The 23,390-nt window shown below is 32.4% G+C and overlaps 1 protein-coding gene across 5 annotated transcripts in view; it reads right to left on the bottom strand.

Moving 5' to 3' along the window:
• Window positions 1-1,603: 1,603 nt before the first annotated feature.
• LOC106717809 overlaps window positions 1,604-23,390 on the bottom strand; it is a 60,405-nt gene continuing 38,618 nt past the window's right edge. Inside the window, exons 2-6 of one of the 5 annotated variants that reach the window (XR_001357349.2) lie at window positions 18,133-18,168; window positions 3,145-4,537; window positions 2,679-2,798; window positions 2,342-2,396; window positions 2,067-2,094 (exon numbers count right to left, since the gene is read on the bottom strand). Coding sequence is in view for 3 of the 5 variants with exons in the window: in XM_014511730.2 (XP_014367216.1) it covers window positions 2,689-2,798; window positions 3,145-4,510 (1,476 nt within the window). In the remaining 2 variants the exon portion in view is untranslated. Of the gene's footprint in view, window positions 2,095-2,341; window positions 2,397-2,678; window positions 2,799-3,144; window positions 4,538-18,132; window positions 18,169-23,390 lie in introns of all 5 variants that reach the window. The other 4 variants (XM_014511730.2, XM_014511731.2, XR_001357350.2 and 1 more) reach the window with 4 other exon arrangements.

Genomic DNA, 23,390 nt, shown 5'->3' with positions numbered 1-23,390 from the left:
ACATATTTTAGGCTTGTTATTCAAATCATATTACGTTTCATTAAAAACGGCTCAAATTAATATACAGTTTGAGCAAAAAGAGTGTCCCAAAAGCCGAAAACCGTGTAAAAAGGAAAATAAAATGATGACATTTCTGAAGAAAATTTGTCGAAGCAGCTGCTTTTACGTCCATTAAAAAGCCTCGTTGAACGTCCCACTTTTTATTTTTATTAGTAATTAAACAATTAACCCATTCGGCCACACAAAAGAGCTTTTCTGAATCTCCCCTCCGAGTGAGAGAAATTTTATACCTATTCAAAGCGTATTGTGCTAAATTTTAGGTCGTTTATTTGGTCCGTCTACAAGATAAAATCTTTTGACTGTGATAAAAAAATATGTGACGTCCTTTGTTCTCGCTAAAGTCTATTGTCACAAAACAGTTCAATACGTTTATTTAGCCAAAATTTACATGTTCTATCCTTTAGGGTTTTATTTACTATTATCGAATATTTCGATAAAAAAAAATTAGTTAAAATAAATTTGACGTCTGAAAACTTGGACATGGATTTTAATTTATATTAAAGTAATGTGGATTACTAATCATCAGCATGATGAAAATAATATCCACTTTATCACAATCTTTTTGGAAAGAACAGAAAATATCCTTTTAGACAGTCAAAGATGGAGGAAAATTTTGAGAATTTAAATCTAATAGCGGTAAAAAATGAATAGAAACAAATGTGTTTTGTTGTTTATTTAATATAAATCTCTTTTGACTTGAACACGATCACTAATTTTACAGACAAGATTTTATAACATTGATTATTTCTATATTTATCAGTCGAGTAGCTTAGAACAATAGGTACAAAATTAAAGTCTCGCTGACCAATTAAAACAATTCTACAATATATTTACATTTTAAAACACAGCTTCCAAAAATGCGACATTGAGATTCTTTATATTTTTAAAAACTGTAATCTAGTGTAAGTGTGAATTTGTGTTAAATTTTAACTTGTATTTGAGATGAAAAAAATAAATAATTAGATTAAGTTTCCACTGTTGAATATATTATAGAAAAACAAAATATCAGTATGCAAGTGATTGAAATAATTAACCAAATATTTTTGTACAAGTGTTTCATGGAAGCCAGCCATGGAAAATTGTTCATGCAAATCACTAAAGCATTTTTATCGTGAGGCATTAAGACATTTTAAAAAGTTAACTAAGGTCATTGACTCTTAAAGTAGCTAAAGGGACAATATAAACATATAATTTAGTTAAAAATTCATCATATTACAATTATTAATAAATAATGTAAACACCGAATAATTGATCCACACGCTGTCCAATAAAACAAAGTTACAAATTGTGACTTTCACAAGTATTTATATACCATTTATATTTCAATTATATACATAAAAACGCGTAGACAATACTAGAAATATTTACATAATGTACATACATTTATCTACAAGCAAACGTTAACAATGACTTCGTCGATATAACGTTAAATCGTGAATGACATTTTAAAAAGTAGAATGGACCATAGATATTGAAACATGATTTAATTAAGCAGGCAGTGATGTAATTAAATATATAGAATATACTGAATTAAATTTCGGTATCCAAATATCAAAATTGACATAAAAAGAATATAATATACTAAAGATTGTTTTTTTTTTTTCAAGTAAAAATCGGATTTAGTGTCAGCCTTTTCATGTACCTAATATCTACTAAAAATTGATAACAATAACATAGCCAATGAGTTTCTAGGAAACAGCTGTCGTAATTCAAAACATTAGTTAGGCTTTTCTATCACTTCAACGTATACTTGCCACTTCATGCATTCACTAATTATTTACAATTATTTATTTAATTATTTTAGCCAAGCTAAAACAGTTTGTCTTTGAGACGCACTGGCAATGTTACGACACGCACTTGTCCATTGGAATGTTGAAATGATCAAGATTTATAGACAACTGAAACTCATGTGTTAATTTTTCCCCTTATTAAGGTGTCCTCCGGAGATGTTCGAGGCGGGGAAGATGGGGTCGCATGACCCCTCAGCTTTGTGTTAAGGAATCCAACGGCACCACCAATTTTCCGTTGGAGTAGCTGTAACCAAGAATTATTTCGTTATAATTTAAAAGTTTACATTCCCTTGTATGAAAATGTAATGAACGTAACAAATGTAAAAAGCGAATTTACCAATTTCTATGACGCCGTATAAAGGACACGAAAATTTGATGTAAAAAAAAAACAAACGTGAAATAAAATAAAATTGAGATGTGATACTGTGCAATACAATAAAATTGTGCTATAAAATTAAAACACTAATTACATTCAAATTAGTACAATTAACCTGTATGGTATAGTAGCTGTTCTCGATTTAGCCCTGCTTGGCCTACAGCCTTCATCTGTAACCAAGACAATGTGTTTGTTTTACTTCGAAAAACGTTGTATTTTAAATTTAAGACCTTTACAATGTACCATTTACACTTGAAAAACATATGTTTCCTGTTAATTTTGCTATGTATATTGTGTGGGATTTATTTGGATGTTTAGATTCGACCTTTTGGTAAATGGGGAAAAAATGGACGCGCTTTAAAACAAAAAATAAATGGTATTATTACTATTGTATATATTACATATTGCATATTAATTTGTAAGCAGGCAGCTAAGTGTAGTGGGTCCCTTACCATAGTGCGGTTAGCATCGTTGTGAAAGGCACGCATCGCATTTGACGGGCTCAGCGCGCCGCTTACTTTGAGAGCCCTGCGAGCCGGACTTACGCCGGAAAGTGTACCTAACGAGCAGACCTGCAATGTAAAACGCCGCACCGTTAACAAAATAAACCGAACAACAAAGCAAGCGCGTCCAATTGAAAAGCGCCTATAGGCGAATGAAACAGGCAAATAAGAGAAATTCTCAGGATTTGCGCGACTCGACAACGGAAAACCTAATATATTTCATATTAAGCAGCAAGCTTCTATGAGTAATATTTGTGTCCCGTAGACGTTCATGTGTGTAATAAATGTAGCATTTGATTAAATTTTCCAAACTAAAATTACATCTTTGTCTTACTTAACATTAAAGCTAAATACAGAATTCCTTACAAGTTGTACGTAAGATACATGAAGATTTATTAATATTTTAATATTGTACCTGTTAATCCCGCTTTGTTAATGCTGTTTGAACTTGAAAATCCCGACAGTTTCTTCCAGGTCCTTTTGTTCCAGAATCCCGTTGATTTTGCGTCTCCACAACTAGAGCTGCGAGGCGATGCCGCATCTCTAGGACACCTTAGAGTGCAATCGTCAGCACCTAAAATACGCACTCCTAAGCCGCGGGTACCATAGGCCACAGCAGGCAAATGAGGAACTGATCCGGTAGGTTTTCTTCTCAAACTCCCGACGTAGCTAGCACCACTGCTACTGCCACTAAACCCGCTGTCTAAGTCAGGAGGATTACAACTAGCGGGTGAAAGTAATTCATCCGTTGGCCCCACACGCATTAATTCTTCAATGTTATCTCTATCCTCAGCTCTTTCTGAATCTGGAGATTCGCACTCTGGCATTAGCATAGCTTCAACGCTAAGATTAAGTTCACCCAGAATTCTTTTATGTCTCGACTCGACCCGTCGAACTTCCTCTTCGACTACACTCCTGTCTAAAGAAACTAGTGATTGTCTTGGACCATACCGATGTTTCGGACAATTTCGAGAACCATCTGTAATTTCTTCATAAATATTTTCTTCAGTTCCGTATCTCGTAACGTAATTGTGGCGCGCAGCGCGATCTCTCGATATACCTCGGCCTCGTTGGCGGCTTGTTTTTCTCGAAGAAGATGGCATTGATAACTGATGGTCATAATAAGCATACGAGTAGTCGACTGGCTCGAATCTCTCCATAGTAGCCGCTATATTATTTCTATTCCACGTTTGTGGCGGTGGTTCCCTTGATAAATTAATGGCTCCAAGTCTCGCGGGCAAGATTTCATCTAAGTCACGAGCGCAGCGCTCGTCCAATGATTGCGCACCGTCATCTTCGTCTCGTCTATGTTTTCTATGGGGCCTGTGAGATGTTTGACTCCTTCCGTGTCCTCGATCACAATCTGAACTGTGACCATGGTTACAATCTGGCGTATGACTACGATTATAATCTACGGATAAATGTTTACAATCATGGTGATAGTCGGGTGTTCTTCGTAGGCTGTAAGAGGACATTCCTTCGAAGTCGGACCTGTCGTAACACGGGCTGTCATCATTGTTGCTCATATGCGTATGAGAGCAGTCCGCAGCGATACCGGATTCGGATGAAGGATAGTCGTGGACTTCTGCGGTAGTAAGAACACGGTCGTCGGTCCGAGCGGGTTCGGAAGTGGCGTGCCGGTGGTGCGGGCGCGGGCGCGTGTTCTCGCGGCAGCTGGCGAAGGTTCGCTGCAGCGTGGGCTGACGGTACCGGCCCCGTCGGGAGTGGAACGCCGCCTCCCCGGTGTCGTCGGGGCTCGGGGGCGCGCTGCGTGATTCCATGGTTCATCCTCTCATTTTCTGATGTATCTGCAACAGAAAATAAAAAAAATTACTATCAGTGCATCATTTTACATAACTTTAAAATCTTGTCAAGATATTGTTTTGTATAAACGTTTCTTTTATACATTTTAAACATAAGCTAATCTTGTGTGAGTACAAACATCGTAATATTTTTGTAACTTTTGTATGATATTTTCGGTACGGAGGACCGAGGGCGATGAATCAGAAATTACGGCGAGTACGATAAGGGTACAGTAAGTGACGATCACCAGAGCGGGTGACGTCGATATATCATCCCGCGCGCTGCAATAGATTGGGGTTATGAACGAAACGAATTTGAATCAGTCGCTTTTTTATGTTTGATAAAGAAGTTTATTTTCCCGTAATATATTTTCGTAACTAGACTACCATAAATTTGTTAAGTTAACTATAATTATAATGGTAAAAAAACTGGTTTTCTAATATATTTTTGGACATATGAATCAATCAATTTCAGTTAGTATTTAAGGACTGGATAAAATATATATAATAAGCAGAGTAGTTGCGAACAAGATTAAACATTGGCCAGAGGCATTCATTAAAAATCCAATCAACATTTTTAACTTACCTATATATGACGAGAAAGTCGTTAAATGAATTTCAATCAATCTTAGATGGAGAGATGGAATAAAGAAATCTAATCAATGCAAAATTAACCTTCGATAAATCTAAAGATAGGTTTTTATGGCTTTCGAAAAGTAATTAACCCGCACAATGATATACTATCCCATTTACCAACTGAATTTGAAACTTCAATGAATTTTTAAAACAAAGTTTTTGTTTTATTTTTTTAGAAGTTCGAATCAGTAATACTTGAAGGAACAAAAAAGTATTTTTCAAAGACAATTTTGCTGCAGTAATAGTCAAAGATATAAATTGTATTCCAGACCAACTTACAACGATAATAATGATAAAAATCTGGGTAGATACAGAAGGGCTCGCAGTGACCCTGCCCTCTGTCCATCTCTATGGCAACGGGCGCGTTCCCGCGGTTTATCTGTTCATTTCCGCTCGATATTTCTTGCATCTAAATCATCATCAACACTGGGAAGCGGCTCGTAAAGCGCTCGTTGACCGTCTGGCTGCTACAATAATTTGTTATGACCGTCCCTGTAACGCCCTGCGATTTATTTTCATGCCTATCGCACGCATCATGTGCTCAGTGATGTAAAATTATCACAAGCATTTATAACAATGGATTGGGTAATCCTTAAAAAAATTATAATATAGTAATGGATCTACGTATATTTCATAAATTTTATGGATTTATTAGGAGTCATTATTCGGGTCTTAGTTCTTTAAAATTATGATTTGAATGTTACTAAGGTAAGCAATTGTGTCTTGTGAAATAGATTTTACACTACAATAAACAAATAACATATTATTTTATAAAAACTTGGATACGAATTTATTCTCGACGTTATTTGACTGATGACATCAGCAATTTCTAGCCCCCTTATATTCACCCCTCAATTTTTGCCTGCTAGATATTTGAAGGGGAAAAAAGTCGCAACATTTTTATTGCTGTAATTTCAATCAATGCCTGTTATTGCTTGCTTATTGAAGACATTTATTCAAATTTAATTCAAGAAAATTTGCTACTCATTTAATAAAAGATATTCTACGAATTTATGAGAAACTTAATTTTCTTTAGGATTTTGGCTCTGGATGTATTGATACAATTTCTTGAATTGGGAATATTACCAATTTATTTGCGGTTAAATACCAGAATTCTTAGAAAAGTTATTAACTTACGATCAAAACACTTATTTGATTTAGAACTTGATGAATTGACAAACTCATTAAACAAGTGGTAAATTGTGCCAATAATGTTCATTTTAATAATGAACTAAATACTAAGTTGTATACCTACATTACTTGGGTAACCAGTTTCGTTACAAAATATAAAAAGTCGATAGCTTGGGGTGAACTTGATTGTGGGAGCGGAACACTACAAATTCTCCCCGTTAAAAATATCATTCATCACAAGGCGATAAGATAATAAGTATATTCCAAATTTGTATGCACCCCTCCTGTTACTTCCTAGTTGCAAAGTAAAATTGATTTTTTGTGTAGACACATGTGTCCTGCGAAGAAAAGCACTATCAATGTGTTGGGGCGGTTGAAAGATTGCGAATTCTTTCTATTTTGTATTTCGTTTATGTAGAATACTACAATAGAATACCCAACAAAATAACTACCATTTTCTAATATTACAGACTTGTAAATAAGTTTTATTCCAGCATATTTTCATTAATAATTGCTTTCTGTAAGTTAGTTTGAATTTTACAATCAGACCAAATCTAAAACTACATGTTGAGTAGAACATTTATGTCATTAACTTTTTTTATTCTATCGTATAAATTAAGGTGGAAGAAACTACGCAATAAAGAAGCTAAACTCAAGGAATCCAAGTGTGCGCAACAAAACATTTTAATCCCGTAAAATAAGGAATTCAATTAGAATCTTATTTTAAAGTCATCTTAAGCCTGTTGATTATACACGGGACATGCCATAAATCAATCCTTGTAGCTTAAGAGAATTGATCGTTAAAATAGTTTACTATTCCAGTCACGAGAACGAACGCATATGTACCAATTAAAGATGGAAATTGCTCAAAAATAAGCCCGATAACTGCACATATGGATTACAGCTCTTGGGAAAGCTTGACAACTCGTTGACATCATCCTCCGTACCAGAGTTTTACAACTCGCAACCAATGTTTTAGTTAGCAGCAAGGATTGAGTTTCGTCGGGATAATTAAACTCAAAAATATTTTTAGTATATGCATGCATATTATTCTTAATTTATTATTGGTCAGAAATATTGTATAAAATATACAATGCATTTAATTATTTTACGCTTAACTGGTTACTTAATTAATAATGTTGGCAGAATGAAGTCAGATTTTACATAAATTTTCACGACAGTATACGATCGGGTTAACAATCCTTAAGACGTGCGGTTTTTGACAATGACTATCACATTATCTTTACATTATTTAAATACAAAATGACTTTCAAATAATAAATTAGGTAATTTTAAAAACGTGACCACTTCTAATAGGTTTTATAGACTTTCATTCGCTACGGTCGGCGGTATAACGTAAGAAATTAGGTTGAATAGCTTTTTAATCATAGAGAGTATGACGAATCGCCCTGTCAAAGTATTATATCTCTTGACTTAAAGGTGCTTGAACTTCTGATGTTGTTAGAACCGTTTAAATTCACAACTTACAATGTCTCAAGTTCGAATTTTGAAATTTTTGCTATAGTGAAAATGATTTTATTGACTTTTTATGTAAAACTAGCTTTTACCCGTGACTCCGTCCGCGCGGAATAAAAAAAAAGAAAACGGAGTAAAAATTATCCTATGTCCGTTTCCTGATTCTAAGCTACCTGCCCACCAATTTTTAGTCAAATCGATTCAGCCGTTCTTAAGTTATAAATAGTGTAACTAACACGACTTTCTTTTATATATATAGATGAGTTAAACAAGTAAAATTCTAGTAAGATTCTACAACTAAAATGTTACATATTGTAGAATTAAGTAAGTTTGGAGTCGCTACTTAAGATAAAATCAGAAATGAAATGTCGCTGTTCTTTTGTTTCTAATTGTGTACACCAATTGTTATGATTATAGTAAGACATTTTGTGCATGAGTAGAAACAAACCTGACTCAGCTGACGCGGCCTTTAAAACTAACAATAATTGTACAATGTACGCTCAAGAGTTCAAGTTCATTTAATAATATTTGTTTTTGAAATTGTAAGCTGCTTGTTTCAACATTAACAATATCTGTTAAACGATTCCTCTGGTATTGCAGATGTCCATGAGCGTCGGTGAACACCTTGGTGTTCCCGCTGCTCGTTTGCCTCCTTTTCTTATACAAAAAACATAAAAGTTAATGTCCTAATAATAAATGATAAATAAATGATATTTGCGACTTCATTTCTTTGCAAATTCTTTGTTCAGTTGTTTAACGAAAGGGCATTCCTAAATCGTTTATTTCAGTAACTTTATAAAGTTACATAATTCTAGTTACTTAATAACAATTATCCCTTACTTTATACCTATTTGCAGAGTTAAAATAGGGTCGCCCTTAATGAGGGTATCATGTTCCAGTCTCGGAAAGTAAATCTTTTGTTTTATATAATTAGATTAAACGTTAATCGCTTAATGTTTAATTAATAAGCTTATAACGTGTTTTTTTAACAAAAACATACCAGTATGCTAGAGCCAATTATTTCTAAGGTTTCTGATGATGAAGATGATGTCCTCCGTGACGTAATCTGTCAATAGCTAACTTTGCTATCCTGCTATCTCGGAGGTTCATCTCATCTAAGGTTTCTACAAGCTTAGCGGGTAGGGGTAAACATTAAAATGATATGCGAAGCTCAGGAACACAATATGAGTTCAATTCAGATAAATTTAACATCTTCGTTCTAGCTGCATATTTAAATACGAAAAGTGCGTCAGAGTTTTTAATAAATTACTTTTTCACTATTTTATTTTACATTACATTTTATTACTTCTTATATTTACATTTTCGCTGTAGCTTTTGTTACCTTTTGAATAGACCGTCGGGTAAATGAATTACCGCTGGTTTCTGAGACCAGTCTCCGTATAAAACATGGGATGACGATAATCCCTTTCATTAACTTTGACAAAACAGAGATAAAAATGTATTTCTAATGGAGAATTTGGTCTTAGAAATCCAAGGTTACACGTGTTCGTCAAATCCATTGAAATTCGTGAGTGAAAATTAGCCGTCAGCTTGAAGGAAACGGCTCCATGAATTGGCTACCGGCCTATAAAACTTAATGTCACATTCATTTGCAATTCAAGAGTCCTCAGTCTGTATTATGTCTATTAAAATTTACATATTTAAATTAAACTGCGAAATAACAAGACATTGGAAACGTTCAACTTGAGGCTACGGTATTCAATAAATTTACGACAATGTATTCATTTGCATTTACAAATCAAACAGTAATATTTCTAGAATGTTCTATATTCTATTGAATTGTTTCTCTAAGTTGGACGGACATTTTATAGTTTGTTTTTTATTTTTGTATTTTTTTATAACGCGTTGTTTAATGAATATGATTAATATAAGTGGTAACAATATTGAACAGTAAATACTACCTGTAATCGTTTCACAGATAATGTATCAATACAGAATTGGAGTACAAATGAGTAATATCCAATGACCTTTTGACATTAATCAGTCCAGCACGATAACGCTTCATTCCGAACACCAGAGTGTCATGCGCGTTGTAGCGATAAATCACAAAACAAAGGACGGACATGTATTCATATTTCTGCCATTATTTTCTTACGATTACCCGTCTTGCATCTCAAATCGTACGATCACATTGCGAATAATATTTTAAAACGTTACAAAATTATATTATACAATGACACATTATGTATACGTGATTAAAATCACGTACAGAAGTGTAATGTTACGCGTTTAAAATAAACAGATATCCACGATTGTACTGCTATAGAGTAGGTAAATGGTTACTTACTGAAACAGTTCCTTAGCGTATATTTCTCATGCATAAATAACTATACATCTAATTTTAGTATGAATAATTCTGCATCAATCTTTCTTTCATTTGTTATTTTATATGAATATTTCACGTATAATCTTGTATAAATTCTTGCATTTTTTAATATATGACATACAAGTGCTATTAAGGCAGAGAAGCAGGTTATAGATTAATAACTTTAATGCTGTCCTTTAATCAAATTAAATACTCGTACCTGCGTAGTAAAATGAGGGTGACGGTCATCGGGCTTTAAAACGGGCGTGTCAAGTGACATACGACCGTTGGACTGCAAGTCACCCACTCTAACGAATCCACTCACCTTAATGTAGGCAAGCAGAAAGCTTTATAAATTATTCGAAACGTCCGTTTATTTTGACGCCTTTTGAATTTACAAAGATGCCTCTCAAAAGGTTAATTCGATTACGGTTAATTGATTAAGAAACGTCAACATTCGTCCGCTTCAATTAAACACATTGCTCAGTTATTTTTTGAGGTTATGACTGACGTTTATTCACATTTTAATGAAATTACCGTAATTTAACTGCACATAATAATTAGTTGAGTTACAGTGTGAAGTATTTATAAATAAAAAATATGGAAGAAAGTATTTAAAATCCTTTTTTTCAAAATTCTAAAATTCCTTTTTCTGTTTTTTTCTTGTGAGTGAGGTGAGGTTATCTTTTGCTTTCCTTTTTTCTTACGATATGTCGAAATACTCACAAATATATACTACATACTTTATTACAAAAGTAATAAAAAAATAAATTAAATCAGGTGTTCTTGAAAAAGAGAAACCGTGAAAACGAATTAATTTGTATTGTTTATAGAAACGTTGAAGAGTAATGTAATTATGGTGCGCAAGGGGTGGTCTAAAGGGAAATTTATGGCAAAATTAGAGCACCTTTTGTCATTTCTTAGTACGCACCGGGATTTCACAAGAATAATGATCAAATTAAGGAAACCCTTTCGGAATTTAAAGCTCTGGATAAACATTGCCGGGACATCAGTATACCTTTTCTGTTTTTAATATATTGATTTGTAGCATTGGGGTTTATCTTCTTACGTTAGCTTTATGGACATAATAAATATAAATTTTGTTAGGTTTGAGTGTTTTTTTTTTGTTATTGTATGTATATGAGTGTTTTTTGTTGTTATATTGCAAATTTTTTTTTCAAAAATGTTTGTCATATTTAGCAACAAGCAAATTTAATTGTTTTTATAATGCCTAGTTTTGATAGTTATCTTTATATATAACGGATGATCTCTATTTTTTTTTCAAAAAAGAAAAAGGCCTTTGTTCCTGCGGCTACATTGAAATTGGAGCAATGTTAGATATAATTAACAGAGCATAGTAAATATATTGACATGTCCAAAGTCCATATCTTGTCTCTGTCCAAAGATGTAAAGGAGAAGACATTGTTTATTAATCCTCACGAATATAATATGAAATGTAGTTCGTTGTCGGTGCAACATAATTTACCAGTTTTACGAGATTATAAAAAACCGACCTTAACAAATTCCTATACGATGATAAAATGTCTATTATGCCTTAGCTTGTGTTAAATCCATTAGCGTAACGTACTTAACTGTCAACCGACTTCAAGAGCAAGTCACCAGACTAATGAAGGTCTCTAGTTTTTCTCGGGAGTGGGCGGTTGAGACTATGGCTGCGTGAATTAGCAAGCTTTACTTCATTACACACGTCTGTCGCATAATCAATGACGTAACAAGTATAATTCAAGTACTATAAATGCTCATAATGCATGACTGGTTTTATTTTCCTTTGAATCTACTGTTTTCTAGTGTTTCGTCTTTTGTAATTTCATAAAGTAAAATTAATAGTCTTAAGTTCCAAAGGGGATTTTCACAATTTTAAGTTAATTAACGTAATTAATATGAAAATTAAAAGGTAAATTTGTAACATAATATAAAGATTAGGTCTTAAATCTAATTAGAGACATTTAAGAATTATGAAAGCAAATCTGTAAATACTACATAGTAAAAACTGATTAAAGTAAGAGGAATATCTCTGGAGAGAAAAGAGAAATACAAATTAAATTTTAATGAGAAATTAAAGAAGCATTATAAAAAATCATTTTAGAGAAAATAATCGATTTGGATTTACGTCTCAGATGTTTTGAATTTAATCTTCGAATAGAATATTACATTGATAACAATTCTTTATTAATTTAAACTATTTAAAAGTGTATACTTCAAGTAATTCAACATATAAGTAATATAAATAATGACAGCCTACGCTGTTTTTATTGTCTACATTATTACAATTCATCTTCCTTACCCTTAAAACAAATGTTCACTCATTATCATGAGGTACTTAAAGGGGTAAAAGCCGCTCTACACTTTCGCATTAATTTGTCATGTTAATTTTACCTTTATGATGACATTTGTGATACTCGACAATTCTATGACAATTTAACTTGTCTTTAAATTCCCTAAATTGTAACTAACGCTCCCGTTTCAATCGCCATCAATCACTTTCACATTAACTGTGACTTCGACTTGATATCCCCATGATTGATAGGCTATTTCGTGACTGTTATTGCCAAAAACAGATTCAAGACGTCTTCCCTGATTTAAACAATCGCAAAGTTCAAACCTATGGCTCACTATTAAAATATAAATCAAGTTCCATAACTCGTAGACTTTGCTTTGCGTTGTAAAAATAAAATAAACGAAGCGGTCGCCCGTCAGCGTCCCCGGCGGCTAAGGCGACGACACAAAATGAAGAAATAGGATTTCTTCCTCCGCGTCTTGAAACATTTAAGACGGCATCATTCGAGTTTTGTGCATTGCTTGTTGTTTATGTTAATAACAAAGAATTTTTCGTTTCTTTACTTTTCCTTACGACTTCCAATTGTTGTAAAGACGTTATTTTTATTAAATTTATTAAAATAGAATAAAGTACTTAAGCTATTTTCTGCTAGTCTCTAAGTAGTACATTTTGGTATACTGTATTAAAAACAACTTATAAAAGATATAATGCTGTTCTAAGTTCACATATTTGTGACATTTGATATCTAATTAAGTATTTTAAAAGCAGATAGAAATTGAATTTCCAGTCTTGGGGTATTATAACGGATAAAAGAAAACCAAATAGTTCAAAAGAAATATTAACACGAACTTGGTTACAAGCCAATAATACACGTATTAGACAAAACGGTCAGTTACCTAACGCAAGACATTCCCGCCGTCTATCCGGCAAAGTGAAAACAAGGAGACAGAAACAAGGGACTCCGGAAAAATGAACCCCTCATGAAATTTAATGTGAAAATATCTTGAAACGAAGCCAAACCAAAGTCTGAATTATTTATATACCACTATTTTAATGGCCCTACGTTAGTTTCATTAGAGTAGATGTGTTTCTTAATTTTCCTCGAATTTACATTCATATTTATTTATCACATCTATTTGCCAAGTTGCGTATGCGTTAATACAATTTTTATTTCAATTCTTTTCGGCGTCAAAATAAGTGAGATTTCCGTATAGTATATGGTACTTGACCATTAAATTTTTACCTTTCACTATAACCTTTCAAACTAAACACAACATACCCTGCATTTAGTCAATGAAGATAAGACGGCTATAATATAACATTGACTCTAAGCTAATTACAACAAAATAAATTTTAAATTGTGAAAAGTCCTATTTTATGGGTCACTTTGGTTTATAAATAGAGTAAAAACTCATTTACACTACAGCAGTTACAAATAAAACAATTAAGCCGTTATGAATTAAAAAATCAAAACAGTAAATTCAGAGAATATCTAATATATAAAATTCTCGTGTCACAGTTTTCGTTCCCTTACTCCTCCGAAACGGCTTGACCGATTCTCATGAAATTTTGTGAGCATATTCAGTAGGTCTGAGAATCGGCCAACATCTATTTTTCATTTTTTTTAACTGCGCGCGGACGGAGTCGCGGGCGACAGCTAGTTACTAATAAAATACGCATTTTAACTTTCGACCACATCACAACTTGACATCAGATGGTATTGTAGTCAAGCGCTGATCTTCATTAAAAAAGATTCTATCTTATGTTAATATTATTATTTTTTGTGGACAACCGAAATTCATTTTGAAAGAATATACTATTTATATTAAGATATTTTTTATTTCATACGTTTGTTGTAAATCGATCGTTCACCTCGATCTCGCTATATGAATATCTGCAAGTCTGTGCGGGCGTTGCCTTCAATAAAATAACTCACAGCCACTAGACTCTCTTATTTGCCTTTGCCAATACCAGACAGAATACGTTAAGGACAAGAAAACTTTATGAAATAAACGTAAATGTTTATAGAACATTTTTCTGTTCATTTGTAGTTTCTATCGAAAATACAAGTAAACTTTATCAATGTCTTAACGTATTCAACGTTTACAAGATATTGTAAAAGTACAAAAGCTCATTGACTTAAGCACCAATAGCATAACGGTTTACGAGGTACAAGAACACTGATTCTAATAATACTATCTTACTAATATTATAAATTCGATTGTTTATATGGATGTATGGATGGATGTTTGAAGGTATCTGTGGAACGGGTCAATGGATCTTGATGAAATTTGGTACAACTGTATGACATAGTCTGGAAGAATAGATAGGCTACTTATTACGTTTTTTTAATCCGCGCGGATGGAGTCGCGGGCGACATCTAATAAGTAAATAGACGGAAAACATATTTCAATGTAGTTCCTGCCACATTAAATATTGTAACACTCCTTCATGCACAACGGAAAGTGCTTAGGACTCAGTGTAAGTAGAGATTAGGTATCTATCTTCGTTTATATAAGTAAATATTACACCTCCATACACTATATCCATTCCTATGAATGTTTTCAGAACATAGAATTGTGTTAGAACATATTACTAATAGTATAATTGCGAAAGTTTATATAAATGGAAGTTTGTTAGAAGCTATCTCCAGATCTGCTTAACAAATTTAGCTGAAATTTTGCATAGATGTAGAACATAGTCTGGCAGAAACCATAGGGTACTAATTGAGTTTTTTTTACTAAGCGCGAACGAAGTCGTAGGCGACATCTAGTTATCAATATATGTGTATTATAAAGTAACAATGCTTTTACGATTTATTCATAATATCAAACAGAAGAAGGTTATCACAATAACGTTCTTATCTCTTAGACACAATAAATAACAAATATTGATATAGAAAATATCGATGTTTATAGAAAGATAAGTAAAGATTCATAACGTATTATTCCTATTTTTCTTGTTGTTTGTTTAATAAATTCCGTTACGAGTCGTGGAAATATCGGCAAGTCGGGAGCGGGACGATGTTATGTAAACAGTACGCAGTATCTCCCTGGCCCCGGGTCGTCCTACTGAATAAATAACGTAGCGAAAACAAACTCAAACAAAACTTAATTTATTCACCAAATAAAGCGATTAATACACGATCTCTTGAAAGATTTATTTCTGTCCTTTATGAGATAAGGACAGTATAATCTTCTTAGTTTTGAACTTATAATTGTGTTAAATAAATAATTTATGGTTCAAATATTTGTAAAATTTATTCCACCTCAAAACCTTATGCCACATATTTAAATCTACTCAGTAATGATTTACAATTATTATAGAAGCTGACTTGTGGGCTGATTACTTTGTTTTCTTTACTAAAATTTTTTGTGTTCAAATTTTTTTAAAAACAAAAACAAAGTGATAAACGCTTAAAGGAATAATTTACTATTGTTTCCCGATAATCCGTATCACAGCCAAAAACTACACAAACATCCGCGTTTAAGCGACAAATGGAAGTATCAGTGATAAGACAAAACTGAGCTCGATTGCCAACTGAGTTGCCAAGCGCGATAATAAAGTAGCTTCACTAGCCAAGTAATGACGATACCACTTTGTCTAGTAAATAGCTTAAAATTGTTTATTTATGTTCTAATTAATTTATTCATCAAAAATTAGGAGATAGATTTTAAAGTTGACTTACATGAATTATCGTCCTAAGTTCTCGAGAGGGGTTTTTAATTATACTAGACAATAAATTCTTTACTAAACGTATAATTGTTTTCAAAACGATTTAGTACATATGAAAAAGATGAAAGGTTTCAGACACCTTGTTAAATGTTATGAAATCTTAAATGTCGTTTACATATTTCTATGAATCATAATTGCGCTGAATGATATGAAAATAATTTGTGATTTACGTTGAAAGTTGACGAACGTCAGAATTGATATTAATGATTTCTCGGTTAGCTAAAATTGTTTTTTACAAGTAAGGTAAAAAGCAAATCGGCTTTATAGAGGAAATTGAAGTTCCGTCGCCGGAGGCGCGCGAGCGCACTGCGGAAGTACTATAATTGCAATTATCTAACCATGTTGTATGATGCGAAACATCATTAAATAGTATAGGTACTCTAGAATTATATATCGCTGTATAAAAGGGTAACTGAACAGTAATGTCTCTATAATCGTGGATCGTCCTCTAAAATTTCATATCACTGGAAAATTTTAGCTATCTTTCGTGTTTTGACGTAAATTGTGGTCAAAATTAAATATTTTATCGAAACATAAAATATTTTGATGAATTGTCACCATTATGTTGAAATATTTATAAGCATAATGGCGCAGTTTCATAAGTCGATAAGTCGGTCGTTAAACAGCATGCAGAAAGTATCCGCATATATCGGTGTAAAGCAAGCGTTGTGCGGGGATTCAGTTGACAAGTATAATGCGCGGTAAGGAACGCTAACGACTAATGAAAACATTTCTAGGATGCATGCATGAAGAAATCTCTCATATCACGTATGCGGGCGCTAATAACTAATGAAACTGCGCCCTTATATTGAGACAAGTCGTGAAAATTACGGTACGGACATAATTTAACGCGCAACTATTTTATCCGTAAATATTTCATGAGTATATCCTTCATTAATATTTCAATGTACATTAGTGAATAGTTTGATGTTTTATTTATACATATGAATCCGTGATAATTTCAATAGAAAACCTTTCTTCAGTTTAAGTAAATAAAGCAACATATTTCTCAATGAGTCAGGCGATGTCAAACAGTCGGCAAAGGACAGGGGAAACTTTAACACCAGGGTTAAGATAAACAAGTTTTTAAGAATGCACGTCGAATGTGACATGTGGTGTTATTTCTATTACATTAGACCGAATTCAAAATAAACTTTTGGTAATGCGTGCACCATATGTGAGTGACGCGGACGGAACGAAAGCTGTTCACAAACTAAATATTGGCGTGTACATTTCAATTCGACATATGAGTACACGATGCACAGACGCACCTGTTGTTATTGAAGATATAAAGGGGCTTACACATGTGAAATATAAGCTATAGATAATTTAATAATTAATTATAACACTCAGGGGAAATATAGAAATAAATTCTAGATACAATTTTTTTAAGAATAAAATAATAATGTATCTAAAAAAATAACTGACGTTTTAAAGTTACATCATTTGTTTTTATTGGATTAAATAAAAAACCAAATTGTGACAAACATTAAAGTTAATTACGTTAGGTTACAACGTAAAAAAGATAATAAAATTACGTAACGTTGAAAAGCTTCGCTCGAAACACGGTTAATCTTAACTTTACGAAGGGTTTGTGGAAAAGATTTGGGTCGCAGTTGTCAGGCTTCTTGAGACTTCCCGTCTTACTGACTCACTGTCGTACGCCTCCACCTAAATCTAAAAATGCTTTAACTTTATTATATAAATTCTGTTGAAAAATGTGTTTTTTTTTTCAAATTAACTTAACACGTTAAATGCCACTATTAAAGTGAACTTGCAGTAGGTAAACGTGGCAATAAAAGTATTAAAATATCACCTTTTATGTCTAGTATGATATCAAAAAACAAATCAATCATCCAAATTCTTAGCGAAATCTCGATCTTGACTTGTTGGTCTTATAAGAGGATTATGACATTTTTTATATCATAATAGATACCTCAAGTTCACCTAAGTCACAGTCAATAGAGCAAAATGTATAAGAATGGTAGGGAAGCTTACCGGGTAATCTGGAGGAGCGATGCCGGGACACGCGCCCTGCGACAAAACATTAAACCATATTAGCTGCTATCAATTATTATCGAAATTGCTTTTTAGTGAACATCGTGATATCAACTCTATTCAATTACGTAAGCATAAGACGAGGCTACTTATTGTGTAGATCCTTTAATCTTAATCTTCATGAATATTTAAGAAAAGTGTATTATAAAAAATAAGAGCTTTTTTAGAAGTTACAAATCTCCTTTTCGTAACGACCGCTTCTGTATAAAGCGCTGATAAAATTTTCAGGTCTATGCTATATTAAGTTTAAGTTTAATTAAGTTTAAGATTATAACATATGTAGATTCAACTTTTCAAAGCAAAAAAAAATTTTATTAGGTAAATGTTAAAATCATTGTGAATTTTAATTAAGATAATAAATTCGTGTAATCACTTAAGTGGCGTCAACAATAAACGTGCATTGGCCTATGGAAATAGATTTAGGGCACACTTGAGAGGCATCGGTGCCATATTCTCACAATGCTATGAAAGCGGCTTAGTGCAGAGAAAGGGGATTAGAGTATAATCCGTACCGGAGCGGTTGACATGCGCTCGGGGCAAGTAGCGAGTGCACTGCGCCTTCGTCTCCACAATGTTTGCACTACGTTTGCGAAGGACCAGACTGGCTACTTCGTTCTAGTAGGGATTACTGAGTACTCGCATGTTACAAATGCAGTACACCGTAAAATTTCATTTATCATTCACGTTGACCATACGTGTACAAATATTTAAAACGGTACCAATCGTAATTACATGTATATTCATGATTTTTGGTCACAATTCCTTGTAAAGTGGCAGTTCCATTGTTGAATTCTTAGATTAAGCAATGTATATATGTTGAGAGATGAATAACAAATCAATGAGTTGATTACGTTTCGTAGCTTAAACATACAAACTCGTTAAATTGTACTAAAGCTATAAAACTTAAATTTTTACCCAAAAATCATATCTCATAAGAGACCGTTTCTCTTTTGTTTAATTCTTTTCCCCTCAATAATTACATCTTGATGCATAAACTTCATTCCTTTTAATGGCATTCCAAATAGAGCGTAACGAATGAAGCTTGTTAGTACTCGTATAAATGAGCGTACTCAAAACAAAGCGACGAAAAATACAATGGACACCAAAAAGATGCAGAAAATAAAAGCGTAACACAACTGTTACCAAAATAACTGCAGTAACGAAGCAACGTATAGCAGCCTACATTATAATATGATTATGTAATCGAAAGGTAATCATGTTAGTTTGACCATAGCGGTTACTGGCCAATTGTCCTGTTATACTGACGCCCACATATAAGGAAATTGACATACAATACATGTCAAATAATTCTCAATAAATAAACCATCAACATTTGTAGACTAGTGGAGGGTCAATAACGCTAGCGTAAGTGCGTTTAAATCCATTGTAGATTCGAGCGCAATAAACTGAATGTGAATTTATATAATAATAATCAAATCAAATGTAACAGACATACATATATTACATGAAATGTCAATATATTTCTTTAGAAAAGTAAATTCGAAAGATCAACAGTAAATATTCATAAAAATTAATGTAAATTACAGTAAGTTCATTTTAAAATACAGATTGTTCATAATTTCAACTATCCAGTTGTAGAACTTAAATGATAAAGTTGTAAATTATTTTAAATGTGACATTTTAAGCATTAATATTGATCAATTAAATATGAAAAAAATACTTAAAGTCTCTACAGAGTAATTTTTTTGACATTATTTTGTGTTTCCATATTTTTTAGTTAGCATGGATTTGATAGAATATTCAATTCGATTTATAACTAAAATCAAACCGTTCAACGATTTTTAGTAATAAAATAATGAATCAAAAAATACCAAAGTATAATTTAATCAACGAAATATCGCATAAATGAAACGTTTAAAGCAATTTTGCATTTGCCAATTTCAAATGTCAATCTATTTGACGAAAGTCTGATGAATATATTAAATATTTAATTAGTCTATTAGCGAGGAATTATTCAAATAATTGCAAAATGTCAGATAGGTATCGAATGTTTTATTATTCATCAGTTCGCTGCTACAGAAGACAGCTATTAGCATTTTAAATTACGTAATAAATTCCAAGGCGCGGAACTCGTACATACGGTAGACTTCGCCGTTCGAGGATTTGTCTTTTGATGGGTAAGAACAGATATAGTACCAACATATAATGTTGTATTTATGCTTATCAGTACTGGTGGTTCATAGAAATTAAATATTTTTTTGATATTATTATTCTTTTTTTGCGAAAAATAAGCTATTATATTAATTAGTCAGCTTTTATGATTATTTTAATTTATTTTATAAATATTTCTATTTTTTTACATAATGTATTCTTTTTCATAAGAGCAACATCATAAAATGTTGAAATTTAAGAGTGTTAATTTAAAATCGGACCTATGTTATAATCATAAAAACATAAAATAGTTCTAATAAAGCTTGGTTGCATTAATTTAATCAGAAATTTGATACTTCACAACCACTAAAAATCACTCAAGATTTCAATTAAAAACATACCAATAAACTTTGATTATCTATTTAAAAATAATCGTCTCTTCAAATATGTAACAAATTATCTCGCTTTTGTCTCGTAAAACGTATCTTAATAGTTACAATAAGAGAACCTTTTGTGCTTGATACCTTATACGCCTACGCGGGCTGAGACACTAATCGTTCATTTTGATAACGATTAAATGGAAGAAAACGCACGATGTGGGGCGTTATCGCTCCATTGCTTCCAAATAGAATTAGGCTTAAAAAAATTTACGACACACACGTACCTTTAAAGCTCTTAAGTGATTAAACTGTCTTATTTAAATGCACTGTCAATCAAATTATTTATGAGTTTCTTTGGAGGAAGAGTAAAGGTGCTTATAGACAGTGTTTTAATAATCATGTATATAAATAAAATAGTATTCGTTGCAGCGCAGTGAGAGTTATGATTGTTTCATTTGAAATCTTCTGGCTAGAATTTTTAACAAGCTACTTTATTAGGATTCTCACATCCTTCTGTCTACTTTGGCTAATAAATCACCTTAAACATGTTGTGATGTGTTTTATATTTGCTCCATTATTTTAAAGTTATCTTGATAATTCAAGTCCGACGAATATTGATCTGGCCAATGTATTTGGATCTTACTATCTATAACATTTAAATTAATTTGTTATCAATATTACTTACTGCAATATTAATAGATCTAAACAGAATTATATGCAAGTATTTGATATCATAAAGTCAGATGCCAGTTATAGTGAATTGAGCGTAATTGGCTGCCCTCATTTGTGCCAACGGGCCCAAGTCAAATATAAACTTGATATGCAAAGCGCATACACAACAAAACACGACGATACGTGCTGTTTGTTGAAAGTTACTATTAACAGAAACTCTACCGCTAAAAGTTACGTTTAAATTCAAAACAAAACAAATCTATCTGACAGAAAAAAGGAGACGTGATTTCATAATATATAGTAATACATCTAAATAACAAAAAAGACTTTGATGATGGAATGAATTTAGTATCCAAATATTTGATCATTTTATCGGAAAATTCTGTGTAAATTTCCATTTACTATTCCTTTCTTTTATGCCTAGGTGTACTCTGTTAAAAAGAAAAATGTTTTTTATTCGTTTACTAAGCAAAACAATTATTACTGCTTGTTATGGTGAGAACAAAGCAGCATTAAACTCATAAAAAACATACATTGCACTAACAAGGTAGGTAACCAAAGCATGAAAAAAAAAATCAAATAAAATTTCAAAGTGGTTACACACAAATAATAAATTTAATCTATCTGTGTCAATGATAACATAAAAAAGCATTATGCGATATTCGTTGCCCGAAAAAAATTCGAATATTAATTTAACTGGCGACAAAGGAAAAAGTTACATATAATCTTTTAATACTTTAAGCGTGATGTATTGTAATTGCTCGGCACGTGATAAAAATGTCGACAGAACGTTACAGAATAGGGTCAAAGCATCGTATACGTTGGACTTGTGCGTGACCCACACCACTAATGTCACCTGCTTCGTTTCAATTAATACCTTACCGGAATCAGTATTTCTTACGTGACCGTAACTATATATATGTTTACTGTATAACCACGTAAAGTAATATAACTAGAATCTAAAGATAAAATAAACGAAATAACACTAAAACATACACTGAAATATTTGCACAAAAACACATTGTTGTCCATATCCCTCCTTTTTAAAAAAACTGAAATGGTGATATCATTTTTAGGAATGTTTTTACAGTAGAAACCTATCATAATAATTTATTAAAATAGTATATATGCTCGCAAGTGGACCAACAATACTTCATAGTCGGAAGTGTACACCGGCGTAAGATATCGTATCTATAAAATTTTCTTTTGTAGTCTTTTGGCACGAAACTTTAAAGCGAGCAGACAAAAATAGCATAGACCACACATTTCATTTAGAAAAAAAAAACTAAAGTACACTTTCTAAAGAAAAATACAGCAACTTATAAATACAAACTTGATTTTATTACTTTTGTTTTTCAATTTATTTTACTTTTTACTTCAATGTTACCACAAAGTCAGTCCCCCAAGAATCCATCAAAGGAAAATCAAAATTAGAGATTTGTTCGTGTCGATTTCAACTGCGTAACGCAAATAAGTGACCTCGTTTCGAATCCCCTCCGATGCGGGGATTTTCATACGAGCCAATAACAAAGTCTGAGCCACTCCAACTTCTATGGCCCTTCAATCTTTGTGCTGTTTCACTGATGATGAAAAAATATAAAATAAAAGTGAAACGCAAATTATTCTTATTTCACACTACACTAGACTCGTATTGAAGGAGTCTTGAAAACCCGCCCCCGATCGCTGGCTCTTTGTTTAAGAAAAATATAGGCAATATATTATTAAAATCTCTTTTGTTCCTTAAGTTCAAAATTGGCAAGTGATTTTTAACGTTTGAATATCAAAAGGGACTTGAAAAGTTGTTGTATAGTAAATAAAAATATTTACAAACAATTGAACCTCTATTGGGTGAGATAAATCTGTATATTTTTGGTAAAGATTTTTTATATTTTAGACAAGCTTGCAAATAAAAATAAAATATCGAAACTTGCTTTAAGTATTTGTTACTGAATCAAAAACTTCCACTGTCAAAGTACATAGTAATTCTTTGACGGCTTGTTCAGATCATTTTGGCTTTATCGAATATTTTAAACA

Source organism: Papilio machaon, chromosome 13 (genome assembly GCF_912999745.1).
Source record: "Papilio machaon chromosome 13, ilPapMach1.1, whole genome shotgun sequence".
Classification (NCBI taxonomy): domain Eukaryota; kingdom Metazoa; phylum Arthropoda; class Insecta; order Lepidoptera; family Papilionidae; genus Papilio; species Papilio machaon.
Note: the sequence above shows the minus strand (reverse complement) of the source record. Positions and strands in the feature narration are given on the sequence as shown.